The sequence below is a fragment of the Elaeis guineensis genome, chromosome 6 (genome assembly GCF_000442705.2).
Source record: "Elaeis guineensis isolate ETL-2024a chromosome 6, EG11, whole genome shotgun sequence".
Taxonomy (NCBI): Eukaryota; Viridiplantae; Streptophyta; class Magnoliopsida; order Arecales; family Arecaceae; genus Elaeis; species Elaeis guineensis.
Genome location: NC_025998.2, coordinates 127,111,745 through 127,129,551, shown reverse-complemented (window position 1 = coordinate 127,129,551; position 17,807 = coordinate 127,111,745). Strand labels below are relative to the sequence as shown.

The 17,807-nt window shown below is 35.2% G+C and overlaps 1 protein-coding gene across 2 annotated transcripts; it reads right to left on the bottom strand.

The window, feature by feature from the left end:
• Positions 1-264: 264 nt before the first annotated feature.
• On the bottom strand, positions 265-6,414 carry LOC105046630 (heparanase-like protein 2). 2 transcript variants are annotated; one of them, XM_010925281.4, is made up of 10 exons: positions 6,145-6,414; positions 4,911-5,158; positions 4,665-4,701; positions 3,742-3,925; positions 2,860-3,008; positions 2,546-2,779; positions 1,705-1,894; positions 1,469-1,594; positions 1,270-1,369; positions 265-795 (listed from the first exon to the last, which is right to left on the bottom strand). In XM_010925281.4, the coding sequence occupies exons 2-10, from the start codon at positions 5,118-5,120 to the stop codon at positions 406-408; spliced, it is 1,620 nt and encodes a 539-aa protein (XP_010923583.1). In that variant the 5' UTR covers positions 5,121-5,158; positions 6,145-6,414; the 3' UTR covers positions 265-405. The 2 variants fall into 2 exon arrangements, with proteins under 2 accessions (XP_010923583.1, XP_010923582.1); XM_010925280.4 differs by having other exon boundaries at positions 265-798; positions 6,145-6,315.
• Positions 6,415-17,807: the final 11,393 nt, after the last annotated feature.

Below are 17,807 nucleotides of genomic sequence, written 5' to 3'. Positions count from 1 at the left end.
CTTTGTGATGATGATCTTTAAAAATCAAACAATCAGCATGTTTGTACTTTTATTTTACTATTTAATCTCCACCAGCAAATCAAGCCTGGTGGGCACTTCAGTTAAATGTGACTGCCATACCAGATGCTGCCAAGTACATATCAAAAGCCATATTTGTTTTTATTGTTTTAGCAATCCAGGTCCAAAAGGAAATATGCATAAATATCACTATACTGTTAGAAATTTTACTCTATCGAAGCAAAATGAAATAAATATACTATGATCTGAAGGTTTAAAATGCCTTTTATTCTTTCAAGTCAAAAACATTTGGGGCCTATTTGACCAAGCTCTTGTATACATTCAATAAGTCATTACAAATCAGCGAACGTATACAACTGTAGTATTAGCTAGATCTGTAAACAATTGTCATACACAAGCTTGAGCCTCAAATTTCGGAAAGACCACAAATGCAATGGATAAGGGAGCCATTGATATTGGTGAGTTGGCTGCAATGGATACAGGGTTCAAAGGTGGAATATCTCCATCTTTAGTAAGCTCCAAAGGAGTCCCATTAAGCAGCACAGTTCGGCTTAGATGGTTCCCATCCTTTGCTGTTAGATGATATTCTTCTCTCATCTCTGACTCATCTGATGCTCTCCTTCCGACCCAAGAAACTGTCTTTTTAAGACCATGAACAAAAGCGCCATCCCTTTGAATGCCTCCTCCCTCGGCAAGATTAACATTGATGTCATTTCTTACAGTCACAGTGAACTCAGTGGATTCGCTTAGGTTTATCAACAGTAGGGAAACACCTGCCTGCTAAGAGAAAGCATGATAGGAAAATGCAATGTTTATTAGTTTTGACAGAGGGAGTTAAAACCCATGATAGGTACAACTCGAAAATGTAATTACAATAATAGTTTGAGGTGCTTGTCTAAAACTGGGGAAAAAAAACTTGTACTTCCAATGCGCAGTTTGATATAAGATAAAATATAAGAAAGTTTTTTTCCCCTATATTAACATACAATCGTTCAATGGCAGAATTAGTGGTTACTCAATAGTTATAAATATAATTCCAGACTTTTAGTAAAATAAAATGTGTTTATTTACTATTTTATTTGTCAAGGCATAATTTCATTCCAGATGTGAAAAAAGATGTAAGTTGACTCAATTTGAGTCTAGAGACAAGCATGAAATAAAACTAAATATGAGCCTGAATTTTTGGAGAACCACTGTTTAACAGAAAACAATATAAATAACTACAGGAAATATGATGAGATAAGGGCATACTTTTTTTTTCCTGCAATGAGCGTATGCACGCAAATATGGAGAGCCACTGAGATCAATGGAAAGAACTCCGTTCCCCATGAGCCGGCTCCACAACAGTGCACTGGTTAGAGGTAAGAATAGTGGTAGATCTGAGGTTTAGGCATGTTTTTTGAAGCACATAAAAGATTAATATGTCTGTATATGGTTTAAATGGCCTCACCCGTAGTAATCAGGATTGGGTATGAAAGTTTTTGTGTCAAGGAGTCCATAGTTTCCACCAATCAAAGTCTGTCTACAATACACCTTAGTGTTATACTTTGAAGCCATTCCAAGTTCATCTAGATACCTGCATTTATGTCATCTCAATAAGATTAATTTATTTTCGCATTTCATTAATTCAGTAGAAAGTTTCAGTTTAACCTGAGGACTTCATGGAGAAAAAGGAAGGAACAATACCAGAAGCTGTCTAAAAAAGTGCTGGACACAAGACGACTGCCACTGTTGTATGCACCACCAGCTTCGCTAACCCAAGCAGAAGCCCATGGTCCATGATTCTTTATGGTAAGCTGGACACTCCTGAATGTATCAGCTTCGCGACTTAAATATTGTGGATCTGTTATTTTGCTTGTGATATGGGGATCATTACCTGAAGTTTAAGTTCAAATAATTAGTTAATTACCAAGAGAAAGGGGAAATAATTGGTTATCATCCACCATCATGAGTTCATATATCAAAACTAAATATAACCATATTTAATATCCTTTTGAAGAGAATGGTAACAAAATCACCACTATTTCATTGAGTTGGATGAAATCATAACAAAAAAGGTGATGAACCCCTCAAAAAGAAAAAGAAAGAATAGAACAGGGAGCCATAAACATCAGCAAACTCCCCAGCCCAGTAGACAACATGGATGGGCTACAAAAGAGAAAGAAGCCAAAATACAAAGGCACAGTCTTTGCGCCACATCTCCTTAGCGCCATCCCCCCACACAATAGATGGAAGAAAAGCCACCCTCAAACAGCAACAGAAAATAAATAGAAGGGAAGAGTGTCAGCACAGGGAAAGAAGCCATGAGCTCCCAGGATCCATGCCAGGCAAAGGGAATGAAATGCCTAGCCACATCAATGATTTTTTTTTTTTTAATAAGATTGACAGCACATTGTGTGGTTGTTTACCTGATTTGCAATATATCATGTTTGTGTGTTGGAATTAGTGAAGCTTTTAAATATTATAGAGTTTTCTATATGGTGAAAAAATGGAGATGCTACGTATAGCTCATGTGCATCACACTCACCTCCACCTAGATTATATATATGATGTGTCATGGCATTGAGAACTCCTGATCCTGAAAGTTGAAGAAGATGAGCATACCATGGCTGGTCAAAGAATCCTCCAGGTGCAACAAGCTGTGGCTTTGACCGAGAATCCTTATATAACTCATCAAGGATGGCTTTAAGATGAACAAGATCCTTTCCATATTGTTCAACACTAACACTTGCACCAACTCCATGTCCACTCAATTCATTTCCTGATTTGCAAAGAAGGATGCATTATGATTTGATGAAATGGAAAGAGAAGGAAAAGAGTTGAGTTTGAGACATGCATTACCGAATTCCCATGAATCAACTGGATAACCCTTAGAAATTGTATATTCTATGAAAGCACGAGCATTACTAGAGTTCCAATCACCTCCCCAGACACCATTGTGTATATGATGCCTCCCATTCAGCGCATTAAGACCGAAAGTCACAATTGCTCTGAAATCAGGACATAAGTTATTAATCAGATCAAAATTTTTGGTAGCTGTGGCCTGTAACTATCATGTTGGTACAAATCTTCCAATGAACAATAGTTCTCCTTGTATTGCATACAAAATAAACATAGGAGAAATTTTACATAAATATTTATGATGACCTCCATAGAAACAAACATAAGATTTGGAATTGATTCCAATAATTTGCTGCAAAAAGATCCTAGAGCTACTCAAGTAATAAATTAATTGCTAAAATTGCAAAGCAATGAGATTTATGATACTTTATGGGCTGTTCAAGTTCTAAAGCTGGTTAATATATCTAGAAAAGTTGTCAGTTTTCTCCTCATGACACTAGCAAGAATTTCATATCACTGAAAATAAAAGTGAATAGCAATGAGGCTCTTGAATCAGCAGGTTGTGCAAGTGCTTTATCCAAAAGTAAGTTGAATGCTGGATATAATTTCAATTATTTCAGAAAAATTGGATTAATGATTTGTCTATGGCAAATTTGATTCCCAAAAGTATTATTATATGTAAGCACCATCTTCACCAATAAAGGCAGGCTACTGAAAAGCTATGTATAAAGGTATACCGATGCCATGTTCATGCAATACATTTTTATAGATTATATGAGTTTTTCTTGGTGTCAACAATTAAAATTATCAACAGTGTTCAACTAAAAATACATAAATTAACAGCCAAAGAGAGGAGAAATAGAAGTTCTGAACCAGCCTTACCCTGTCTTCTGGAATAAAAGGTTTAGCTTGTCCCACCTTGCCATGCTTAAGCATCCCTTGGAGAATCCAAACAAACCACCAGCCATCTTTTTTATTGGAAGGCATGGGCCACCAAAATTTGGTACACCATAAATCACTTGGTCTTGCAAAGAGCCCCCAACTCTTATCCGCAGGGAATTGAAGGCTGCAATTTACAGATGAACCACAAAACAATTTTTTAGAGACAAAATGCAACAGCAGTTTTATAGGAAAAAAAGTAAGCAAAATAGAAATTGCTATTAAAAAACCAGTTCATAGCTCCCACAAGACTTGAATCATCAAAAGACATTAGAATACAGGCATTATTGTCAAAACTAGCAATATGAATCTAACCACCATCAAAATTGTTTTAATGGCTGAAACTTATGACAATGCCTACAGGCATAGCAACATTATTGTTCAAACAACTGAAAAAAATTCTAGGTTAGTCCTTGCTTTTTCTTGGGCAAATGGTCCTCCAAAATAATATAATTGGAATACTCAGTTACTTACAAATTTTTCAAATTATTCAAGAATCACCTACCGATTGCATACTAATGATGCTATATGTTGCTAGCAATGGTTGTATTTCTAATATCTATGGTTCTTGTCCCTGTCTTGTTTCCCTATGAAATAATACAGGTATATATATCAATTTTCTTTTTCTTTTTTTTTTTTTTGTAAAAAACATCTGGTTGTCCAAATGCTTTTGAAGTTTTGGCAAATTTGAACCTTTTTCAAGCATGGATCTCTACCTCTAGATGAATTATTCCATATGCCAAACTTGTGGCTAAGCATCTAGGTGGATGAGGATGACGATGATTTGACTAGAAGAATTTAGATTTGCGGGCAGATATTTAAAAGTAAATGAAACATAAACAAATTACTGAAAAAATTCAACTGACCTTGAATGGCTTTTGCTAGTAACGGATGGGTCAAGTCCTGAATCCAGCAAAAAGAAATAGTATCAACTTTTGTTGTGGTTGTAAAATGGTTTGATACAAGTTCTTAAAGAATGCAGAAATAGCGAAGGTTGTCATCATCTATAGCATATTGGGAGCCAACAGACTTTGGTCCAGTGGGTTACCACCATATTTCTAAAAGCAAAAAAAAAAAAAAAAAAAAAAAGGGAAAAACAATGGTAGACTTACCAAATTTAGAATAGAAGATTGCCCCCATGGACACTGATTATAATTGCACTTCTCAGGAGGCCACCAATCAAGAGTTGCGCATACAAAATGATCATTGGTTTTGGCTACTGTAGCAGATCCCCTGACTATAACAGTTACATCCGCGGATTCTTTGGAAAAAATACCAGGAAGAGCACAGAGAACAAGAAACAATACAAGGTGGAAACCCATGGTTTTAACTCTGATATCTTGATGTTTCAATAAATATCCTAAAGCAAAAGGCAGAAAAGAAAGACAGGTTAACCATCTTATTCAAGCATAGCTAAAAAACAGCAAAAGCAAACAACAATGTTTCTTGCATTGGAATTTTCCTTGAAAAAAGGATAATCAGACTAAATTTTTTTCTGAGACCATGAAGAAAGATTGTTCTGGAATCATTACTTCAGATTTCAGACAGAGCAAAAAGATAAGAGAGAATATGCTTGGAGTATGTCTGAAGTTATGAATTTTCTTTTCTTTTTTCTTTCCATTCAGGTCAATCTAGGAAGATGTAGAACAAAAGCTAGAGATACAACAAGGCAGCATAACTTTCTGATCCAGATAACAAGGTTTTATGGACAAAAATTCCAATTAAGCAACACAAACTAAAAGCAGCTGTGTATCTGGATATCGACTAGAGTCCGCCTAAATATATTGTGACTGAGGAGCTGGGTTTCTTAGAAGAGTCAAGAGAGCAAAAAAAAAAAGAAAAGAAAAGAAAATGATACGAAAAGGGAAAAAAAATCCAAATAGGGCTAACACCTAAAGGTGGAAGTAGATATGAACTAAAGTATGAAAGCTTAGAGCTGGCATTTAATATACTAATAAAAGAACTGGGAGTAATATCTGCAACGGTCTAAAATAAGGCGTAAGCTCCAAGCTGCAAGCATAAAAATGGACGAACTAATCTAATCATCCTAAAAATAAATTATAAATTAAGACGCTAAGATAATTACAGAAGAATGGGAGTTCCATCTGAAATCCAGAAATCAAAAACGCAAAGAAAATAAACAAACAGGAGAAAAAAACATGAACTGAATTCCATCTCTGATCCAAACTGCTTCCATTAGTCAATCATCACAGTATAGACAACACCAAAAACAACACCAGCAAAAAAAAGGGGGGGCGGGGGGGGGGGTAGTGGGTACGAAATCTAAGAAGAGCTAAGATTACAAGCCTTGGATCCAAGGATAAAATCAATGAGAGGAGAACTTACCTGATACCACACATATAAACACCAAAAAATCGTGGATAATGGCACCAAAGGAAGCTCTTTTCCAAGGTTTTAGTGGCTGTTCTCAGAGGAGCTTTAGCATAAAAATGGCGTTTTTTGTGCAAAAAGGCGCGAGCTTTTCCATCGATCTGAGCTTTTTTACCCTTCCTCTCACTCTCTCCGACAAGAGAAATCGTCGTGGGAGAAATGAGTCTTCGATAGATTTGCCTACTGACTTTGAGATATGATCAATATGGCCATGGCTTAAAAAGCTACCTTCCTCTGGTCCCGCAGTCAAAGTTATAGCTTTCCCAATAATTGAAAAGGAGAGGTGTGTTATCCTAATACCACGGAACAAGATAAAAGAATGCAAATGATTAGGAAGTGTTCTCAAAGACCTTATTACTAATCTTATTCTTATTCTTTTTTTTTTTTTGTTAAGCAATCTTAATCTCATCTTAAACAACAGTGATCTGACAGTGCTAGATTCCCACTCCTTGTTTTTTTTTTAAATTAAAAAAAAACTTTACATTTTTTATTTCATGGAGATCTGATCATGCATGAATCTACACAAACATCCAAGCATGCACAAATGGTTCAATTTATTTAGGTTGGTTTGAGGTTTGATCCCGGAGTTGGATTATGTTCCATTGGATGATCATGGAGATATCAACCTATGTATTAGGTAACTAAGTGCATGGATTAGTATCCTAACTGCTTAACTTTTGTTAATGATGGAAGGATTAGAGAAAAGTATATGGGAAATCTTGTAAGTTACCATAGTAGCAATACATCTGAAAGGTTGAGTTCTGAATATTATTATTACCAAAAGAGTAGGGTCAACAGGTCACCTAATTCTTTATGCCCTTGATGAAAGATATGCCCTGCCTTTACTAGGACCCCACCTTGGAGTGTCTTTCTTTTCAGAGTAGGTAGGCTGACACAGTCACCAGAGCTGCCAGCATTGGAAGAAGATCAGATCCTCCTCCCCAGGTTTCACCTGCTTTGCTTGGCTTCTGCTTTCATTTTAGAGTGGAGGCATTCAAGGAAGTTAACATAGGTCTAATATTTCTCTTGATATTTGAATTATTAAAAATCTTTCTCCAATAACTTTTAATACACATCTCAAACAATTCATGAATTACATGATCAAAATGAGAATTATATGTAACCTTATTTCTTGGCTAATCATATTTTCTAGATATGTTTCGGTTGTTAAATAACTGGTGGTAAATTCTTCACTGCTGTCTTTGTTAAAGTTATGCCAACTACTATTGTCCTTTCCAGAAACATTATTTTCATGTTGGCATGAGCCACGAACACTATGCCATAAAAGATTTTAATATTTATTAGTTCTAGAATGAAAATAACATCTTAAGTATCTCCATTTATAGCGTTCCATAAATAATTTCTAATATTTAGTTTCGAAAATTGAACAAAAACATTCATATAGAAAGTTTCTAACACGACGAGTTCTATGGATCTTTTCCACAGTCTATTCTGGCCACCTTATTGTGGAATTTTGGACTGGCAAATGGAGGAGGCAGGAAGACAAGCCAGTGGGAAAGCCTTGGTCAAACCAACCATGACCCACAAATTTTTCTTATGTTTGGCTTGACCCGTCAAACCTAGCTTATTTCCATGTGACAAAAAGGTCATCATATATGACCTTGGATAACCTTCAAATAGAACCTATTTGTGGTCATGACTAACTGGGGTTGAATTGGAGAGGTCCAAAAGAAAAAACTTTGACTGCCGGGTGCAACACTGCAAGATTCGCTGACTCGACCAAAAATTTTATTGCTAGGTTTGCCTCCCTTCTGATTGGTTCTATCCAATTAGAAATTGCGATGCGATTAACCTCGCATCCCCTTAACCGGATTCTCCATTGTGCATACTTTGTCCCACAAAGAGTTGGGCATGCACCATGTCACTTATCTCAGAAATGGAGGGTCCTCGCACAATATCCCAACCCTGCATATTTTGCAACCCAACATGATTTAGAGACTGTGTGAGAGCTCTCTAGGTGGCTACATGTATAGGCACATCTCTCTACAGTGCAAAACATGCATCATCGACCATGCAAATTTAATGGGTTATCTTTATGTGAATGCGGATACATGTACATGCCGGTTTATAACATCTACGCATGCATATCCATGATAATATGTCTCTATATGTACAGCCAAAGATGTGGGTTCATGCATAGCTTATGCAGCCTTGTGCATGCATGTTGGATGTGCTTAGATGCCATAGCACCCTCTTGACAGGAGGGCTGTGTTGTGGGTAGATCTCGTGAGGGCAACTCTCGAAAGTCCCACATCGGATATATCAAGAGTGTCTATGGCCTTAAGTAGTCCAAGAGAATCTTCTTCCCTCACGAGATATCTTTTCCCTCTCTGGGGGGTGAAAGGACAAAACCGTGAGGCCGCCACCCACGTGGCGTCGGGCCCACCCCGGTGGGGACCATCGGGCATGCTCCCAATCCGGATCCAATCGAAGCGAATAATACCTCGATACCGAAAAAGATATCCGCAAGCTCTTGACCCATATCTACATCAATTACAATATGCATGTGGTCACATGGTAAAAAAATGCCGCCAAATACAATAATTTTTAATTAACTTTGCTCAAGCAAAGCAAAATATGAGCATGTTTCCTTTGATGATTGAGATCCTTACAAGTATAACTTTACCAAGAATAGCCGGACAAGATTAAAACACAAGATAGTGCTCTTGTGCATCTTTTGAGTACAATGGTGGATAAAAGTCCTATTCTATTTCATTTTGATGGTAATGTTAAATTATAATTTGATTAAAAGCATCTTTTATTTCATTCTGTCTCTAAAAGGTAAATTCTTCATTTTTAGAAGAGTCAGGGAGGGAATACCCCCACTAAAATCAAAGGTAAATTCAAACAGAAAAAAAAAAAAAAAAAAAAACACATTGAAGTCTTCACCACTTAAAAAGTAAAATTGAAATAAAAGATTATTATTGATCGAAAAGAAAAAAGAATAGACTTTGGCGAGCCAGAAGATGCATGGATCTTTCCTCCGTACAATCCTCGTGACATGAATGATTGGATATAACAATACAAGGTGTTTCCAGGAACGACTCTTTTCCAGGGCGCGCTGGAAACACGTTTTCAGTGGATTTCAGACGGTCTGACGCTTGAAAGATTCTATACTTTTTGTGAGAACGAAGAGAACTAAAATTTTAGGATTTATGATAATGCTTGACAGAAGCTTCTGATATATATTAATATTGAAATATATATTTATGGCGGATAGACGTGAGAAGCTCACATACATCAAAGAAATAGACTTGGTCTCATGATTATAACAAAATATTGCTCTAGCATCGTCATTTGAGTGGATCATAGGTCACAGACGCTTATCTTTATCTGACCAATATTTTTTCAAATCTAAAGAAATTAAATATTTGCATCTTAATCTCTCTCTCTCTCTCTCTCTTTGTTTTGCTTCGTTTTTCTTTTTTTAAAAAAACTTGGTTTCAGGGAGGTGGGGGTGTTAAGAATGGCATTGTTCCAGGGAAAACAAAACAATAGTGACTGATAAATACTCGAGCAATTTGAGAAAGCCGCCTCACTGTGCAAGGAGTTCAAGCATTTACATAGATATATATTATTATTAGTTCATTAATTGTTGAGCAAAACAGTGACAAGCCATCTATAGTTTATTGATAAATTATTTATTATTAGTTGTGACAAGCCTTGGTTTTATGGTCTCATTCTCTCCACCATTCAAAATTTTCAATGAAAAATGGGAGTTAAATTGGAGATGTCGGTCTCCCCCCAATATAACCTCCATTCATGTCAAATTCATGTCAAATTCCTTTAAAATGGGAGAGAGAAGTCTATTCATGTCAAATTCCTTTAAAATGCAAATTCATAAATCATAAAACAAAATATCTCATATCAGATGCTGCATGATTTTATCTTATGTAAAAGACACTCTAATCTCATATAAGTCAGGATCTTTTTTTCACTCATAATCGATATAGGACTAAAGTTACTGTCCTCCCACAGCATCAATAATTCTTAATGCATCTGCGTCTAGCAAATCCCTTAAATGGTAGAAACTATTTATGATAATTTCAAACTATTTATGGTAGAAACTATTAATGCATCAGCTAGATGACTTCGATCTTATTTTCAAGCTTATTCAATTGTTGTTCTAACCAATCAACTATTGAAATCAGTCTTGCAATGACTTGATACTTCAGGTTGAGTAGCCAAGTGGACTATTGAATTAAGCGAATTCGATAGTCATTACCGACCTCGATCTTTATTAAAAGTTCAAACATTAGCAGATTTTATTATGAAATATTCTATCCCTGATAAAGAATCGATCTCAGAAGGTCCTAAAGATATTGATGAAAGCTTTTTTTGGGTGCTACATATTGATGGAGCATCAAATTCTAAAGGAAGTGGAGCCAGTTTGATTCTGGCCAGTCCAGAAGATGTTATCACTGAATAAGCTCTAAGATTCAACTTCAATACTTCGAATAACAGAGTAGAATATGAAGTTCTTATTATTGGACTCAAAATGGGCAAGGAGCTTGATGTTAAGAAACTTAAAGTCTTTACCGACTTATAGTTGGTTAGCGGATAGGTACAAGGTCAATTTGAAATTAAAGATTCTATAATGTCTTAATATTTGTAGAATATAAAAGAATTATCAAAAAGTTTCAAAAATTTAGAAGTCATACAAATACCAAGGTTAGAGAACACTCGAATTGATGCCCTATCATATTTAGCCACATCGAATTTTTCCAAGCTCAACCAAAAAAATTTTATTGATATTCTTGAAAAATCTAGTATTGAAGCTTTATCAATCACCCAAATTAAGCATAAATCAAGTTGGATCGATCTGTTGATGAATTATATTATGAAAAGAGTTCTGCCTTTTGGTCCAACTAAAGCAAAAATAGTTAAAAGATAAGCTACATGGTATGTCATTCAAGGTAACTGATTATACAAAAGGTCATATTCATTTTCATTACTTCGGTGCTTGCGATCATCCGAAGCTAATTATACTCTTCGAGAAATTCATGAAGGAATCTATGATAATCGCTTGGGGGGTAGATTATTAGCTTACAAAGTCATTCGACAAAATTATTATTGGCCTACCATTCAAAAAGATATTACTAACCTCGTCAACAGATGTAATCAATATCAAAGGTATGCCAATATCCAATGATATCCTATAGCCAAACTCATTTTTATTACAGCATCCTAATCTTTTGCTATATAGAGAATGGATATTTTTGGATCTTTTCTGATGGCTACAGGTCAGAAAATTTTTTTAGTTATGGCTATTGACTATTTTATCAAATGAATGGAAGCTAAATCTCTGACACAAATTACTGAGAAGAAGATGCAAGACTTCATATGGAAGTCGATTATTTATCATTTTGGTTTACCTTAGATGCTAATCATCGATAATGGACGGTAATTTGATAATCAAAAGTTTAAAAAATTTTATTTCAAGCTTTATATAAATTATCGACTTATTTCGATGGGATACTCACAGTCTAATGGAGAAGCAGAAGTCACTAATATAACTATCCTTCAAGGTCTAAAGACAAAGCTCATTGAGACAAAAAATCTTTGGATAGAAGAACTTTATAGCATTCTCTAGGCATACAGAATTACACCTAGAAAATCAACTAAAAAAATACCTTTTAATCTCACTTTTGGAGTAGAAGCTGTAAACCGATAGACATTGGTTTACCAACGATCAAAATAAAAAATTTTCATGAAGAAAATAGCTCAGGTCGGCTGAGGATCGATCTACATCTGCTTGATGAAATCTAAGAAAGAGCTCGGATCCGTATGGCAACTTATAAGCAAAAAATTGCTAGATATTATAATGCTTGGGTAAAATCTAAAATCTTTTGAAAAAGAGATTTAGTCCTTCATCAAGCTGAAGTCTCTAAACCCATAGAATAGAAAAAACTTGCTCAAAATTGAGAAGGACCTTATCAGATTATAAAAGTAATTCGTTCAGGAGCTTATCGAATTGAGAATTTAGATAGCATAATTATTTCACGAACATGAAATACTGAGAATCTCAGAATGTACGATCTATGAAGTCTTTTAATAAATCCTTCTACTTTTATCCCAATGAAGATAAAGTTTTGATTATCTGAATGAAGATGGTTTTCTGTCGAAGAATTCTTTTTCATCCAAACTAGATCGATGAAAATTGATCAAACGAAGATGATAATAAACAAAATTTATTTCTGAATCAGATCGATATCAAATCGATCAAAAAATAAGTCTATCCAAACAAAGCTACGATGTCCAACCAAATGAGGATAGTATTAAAAATTAAGCCTGTCTGGATAAGGTCGAAAAAAGCCGAATTAAGGCTATAATAATCCTAACCAAACTAGGACGGCTAGATGTGAAACATCCGATCTTTAGATTGGACCTCATAAATAAAAGATGTGAGACATCCAATCTTCAGATTGGACCTCATAAACAAAAGATATAAGACATCCGATCTCCAGATTGAATCTCACTAACAAAAGATGTGAGACATCCAATCTCCAGATTGGACCTTATAAACAAAAGATGTGAGACTTACAAACAAAAGATGTAAGACATCCGATCTTTAAATCAGACCTCATAAATAAAAGATATGAGACATCTGATATTCGGAATAGATCTCAAATAAAAGATGTGAGATATCCGATCTCTGGATTGGATCTCAAATGAAAGATGTGAGATATCTGATCTCCAGATTGGACCTCAAATGAAGGATGTGAGATATTTGATTTTCAGATCAGATCTCACAAATATCTACTAAAATATTTGATTTTCGAAATGAATTCAACAAAAATCTAGTAAAAATCAGATTTACAAACCAAGCTTTGTTACATCGATTCGAAGCAATCAACGATTGAAGTCGCAGCAAGGCATCGTGGATCGAAACTTCATAAGTAAAAATACCCTATCTATCACTCTGAATTCAGACAAAGGTACTTTTGAAATCTTTACAATAAATTATAAGAGATTGATTTATCTCTGATTAGTTGATTTGATTCAATTCATTTCAATGATAAGCTTATGTGTTAAATTTAACCATATTGGCTCCATTATTAGTTTGACTGAGATTAGTCAATATTTGTTGAATGTCTTAATTGTTTACCTAGCCAAGGTTAAATTGTATATACTTGTAATTATCTGATCGAAGTCAGATAATGACCATTTATTGTAAATGACTTGAGATATTTTTTGAAACATCAAAAATCTAGATTGGATTAATTGAGATCGGTACTATCTGAAATGAAGAGAAAAAATACTAACTTGAAAAGTTCATTCCATTAATGTGAAAAAACTTATAGAGGGTTGCATCAGGCTAATACAAGAGTTTGAAATAAAAAAGATTATAAAGATAATTTAGGCCTTAGTCTGAGGAACATCTGCTGAAGAAGCTGGAGCAGGACCATTGTCAGTCAATTTCATTGGAGTAACTTTAACAATGGAGATCTCGGCTGGACTAGCTGGAACTTCAGTCGAAAGAACTTCAGTAGGAGTGGTAGGTGGCACCGTAGTATGGATCCTAGAAGTGGTCCTAGAGGTCACTTCGGCTACTGCTGCCAGAGCTACCTCCATAGTAACCTTACTGAGATCAAGGTTCAGAAGAGCTAGATAATCAAACTTCTATAGCTCAAGAAGCCATAATCGAAAGCTCTTTCTAAAGCCTCTATGACCTCATCTTGAAAAGCATCCGAGCTCTTGTAATCTTCAATGATTCTTAAAAGATACTCCTTATCCTTCTCAAGTTGTTTTGATATGAGAGAAGGGCCTCGTCATGCTTTTCGATCACGGATTCGACCTCCACCAACTTAGCCTCCAGCTCGAAAATCTTTTTAGTATCTTTCTATAGCTTAATCTTTTGGTCATTGATCTAACATTAACTGTCTAGAAGCTGCTTATTTTTCTCCTTTATGGAGTATATTTTTTCTTAAAACTATTTCTTCAGTCCCTCTGCAAGCTTGCTTGCTCTCTTTGGCAGCTTTCTTCTTTATTGCCTTTTTGGCCTCTTCGATTGCTTTCTTGGCCTTCTTCTTGGCCTTGAGCTCCTTTTTTAAAAATTTTTTATTCTCAAAAAATCATACTAGGTGCTTATTAAGCAACCAAAAAAACATGATCGACTATAGGAGCAAAAGAGTGAATATGGTTAGATAGGTAGAAAATAGATGTAAAAGAAAAAAGTAGAATATAAAGAAAATGAGACTTATATCTAAAATGCTGTTGAATCCAAAATTTATTATCTGTTCGATGAAAAGATCCCTCCTCAAGCATCCAAATCTTTTTGAGGCATCATCATGCAGAGCGGATCCCTGCTTAGACTTGATATCTCCAAAAGCGATGCCTTGGAGAGATCAATCCTCTTAGATGAGGAGGATGGTATGTCGAAAGTTTGGGACCTCGATCATTGCTCTGTTGGTCAATTTGGCTTCGTCGATGTCGAAGGAGGTACTAGAGAAGATACCTGCCTTAGACATGTAGACTCCTTTGGAGATGGATGGGCCACCTCGATATGTTGCCAGATTGATTTCATCGATGGTGCGACGGAGATCGAAGCAGCATCTGTATCTATCAATATTGCCCCAAGTAAAGATCGAAGGGTAGTTGATCTTGGAGGAGCAGCAGTCTCCTTATTCCTCTTCGAAGCAGGTTGGTCGGCTTGATCTTGTTTATTCTTTTTTACATCAGTCAATCTTTTTGGATCGAACTTCATTATTGCTACTACAAAAAGAAAAAGATTATCAAAAAAAATGATAAAACATGATGATAAAGAAAAAGTAATAAAGAAAAAATTGACATCGGACTCATCCTGGAGAGAGATTTGACTGATGCTAACATCAAACAAGGACTGATCGGATATCAGTGACTCAGCTTGGGTACCTTCATACCTAGTCGTCTCGCAAAAACCTCCTCATCCTCAGATAATATTTCATTATTTGAATTCTATTTGGTTTCAAACTTGCATCATTTACAGCTAAAATCCCATGGAACATCAGAAGAAATAAAAAAAAAATGATTCTTCCAATTGTGTATTGAAGAAGGAAGAGTGGAACCAAATTTATACTTAGATCGAGATAAAATATACCACCAGTCTTTTTCATAAGGATGCTTCTTTAGGATAACTAGCATGCTAATGAGAGAGATCCTAAGTTTTATGACGAAAAAATTACAACAGATGATGAACACTATGATCATCCTAATGGCATTGGGAGTAAATTGAGTTGGATGAAGTCTATAGAAGTCTAAAATATTACTAAAAAAGGGATGTAAAAAAAATCAAAGTTCAGATCGAAGTACTTCATCATAAAATACGACACAACCTTCTGGAGGTTCAATGATCCGATCATTCTAATCTAAAGCTATTAGTTGAAATTCTTCTAAAATTGAATATTTTTTTTTAAGTTCCTAAAGATCGAGATCAGTCAGGATAGATGGTTCAATACTTGGACTGAAGTAATCCAAGAAAATCCTTATAGGAGATTCTGGATCCTTCCGACCTAAGATACTGACCTTGACTGTTGCTTCAGGTGGATTTTTTATCTCAAACTCGAGAAGTGATTGGATCAACCAAGGTGCACGATCTTCATGACTTATCTCATTACTACCATCAAAAGATATTTTTTGAAAAAAATAGGAAAGTAGAAGCAATGGAAAGAGGAAAGTAGATGAAAAGAAAAAAAAGGGGAGAACTGTCCAAAAGAGAAAATAGAGATTGCAGGAATCTAATTAAAATCTTGGGTTTACGTAAAAAAGAAGTCAAGAACGAAGGAGTCTACCTAATAAATAAAGAAGAGGATCTGAGGAAGCTTTTGAGGAACCCTTTTTTGACTCTGATGGCCTCTTTCTCGGCTCCTGTCAACGATCCAGATTAATTGACTATGCCATTGGATCTATGTCACTTGTCGATAATTTAGTGACTCTAGAAAAAGTCGGTTCAGTGCATCTCTTCTTGATTAAGTTGTACGGGATTAATTCGAAAAATAAATAGAGTGACCAATGATGAGCGTGACACATGGCACGACTATGTTTGGATACAGCCGTCCTTATAATAATGAACTCCCGATTCTCTAAGCACTCACAATTACTGAATCTGATGGATCATTTTCAAAAAATAGTATGTTGCTTCGAATGATTAAAGAATTAATATTTTCAACCATCAGTTGTGTGGTGCATTTATGTTGACCGCACAAGTTAGATAAAATCTTCTAAATTGACTTTTTACACTCGATGTAAAGAATTTCACTTCAGGTCTAGAAATTAGGGGGTATCTGTTGGTACATAAAAATCAATCTCATCATCAAGTCATATGGCAACATCAGAATCATCTAAAAATGATTGATTAAAGTAACTTAGATCAGCTAAATATCGATCTAGCTCAACCCTCAGCTCACTTATTTACCAATCTGAATCGATCAGAACTAATCCTCTATATAATATGATTAGTTCGGTTGTTTGTTGGTTGTTTGCTGATCTACAATATAGGATGTCATACTAATACCGACATCACTGATCTATTGTATCAGACATCGTATAAATACCAATGTCACTGATATGATTCTAAAATATACAGGTGATTATCTTACAACTGTTGGCCAACTCAACCACAGCTATCTTTCAGCTATTCTACAGCTAAATCTTCATATGGATAAACAGTCCATGATCTTTATATAGCTGGTCATTCTATTATAACAAGTTAACAGCCTAACAAACTCCCTCTATTACTTAGTAGCTAAGTAATTCCCTTCTATATAAGGTATTCTCTGGAAGGTAAGTAAAAATTCACAGAACTGAAACTCTACTGAATCTTTTTAGCTTCCCCACTGAAGGAAATAAGAGTCCTCAATCTATTTTCTCAAAATTTTTTCTCTCGCCTTCTAGTTCTTCTATTCTCACTACTGATTCTTAAAGCCTCGGCTGATTTAATCATTGGAGGGTCTTAATCTAGAGGGTATCCCACCGAATTTAAGATTTTTTTTGCAGGATTTCTCGTAGACTTCATCAAATTATACTTGAAAACACTCTAGCTCAGTCCAAAACCAATCTCATCGTCCATTCTCTGGAGCCTTGCGACATCAATTTCTCTTATGAGGGTCTTTTTTTTGGGCTAAATGTAAGAATGTTTTATAAAATAGAGATGATAAATTAGAAGAACATGAAATATATAGCATGGATATGTGAGATTGAAAGTCCGTGGAAAGACAGGGGGATCAAATTTGATCGATATTTATTGTTGGAATCATTTTAACAACTAATACATGAGATCTAGGCTCAAAACAAGAGAAGAGGAAGAAGATGCATATTTTTCAAAGATATAGCTCAAGGATGAGTTTGATACTCCTCCGAAAACATAAGAAGGGATGAGATCTAGGCTTTACTCTAGATAATTAAGATTAATTTAGTAAAATCAATCTTTCATAAGCAAAATCTATATTTTCTTGTGATGGTTTCTTTGATAGCTGATGTAGCTTCAGTGGTTAAGATTGGTTAGAAAAAATCCAAAGGTCTAGATTGCCATCATAGGAGTGAATTTTTTCTCTTTTATATGCAGTATAAATACAGGTAAAAGTCAAAAAATATAATTTGAACAATTAACACAGTTTTGG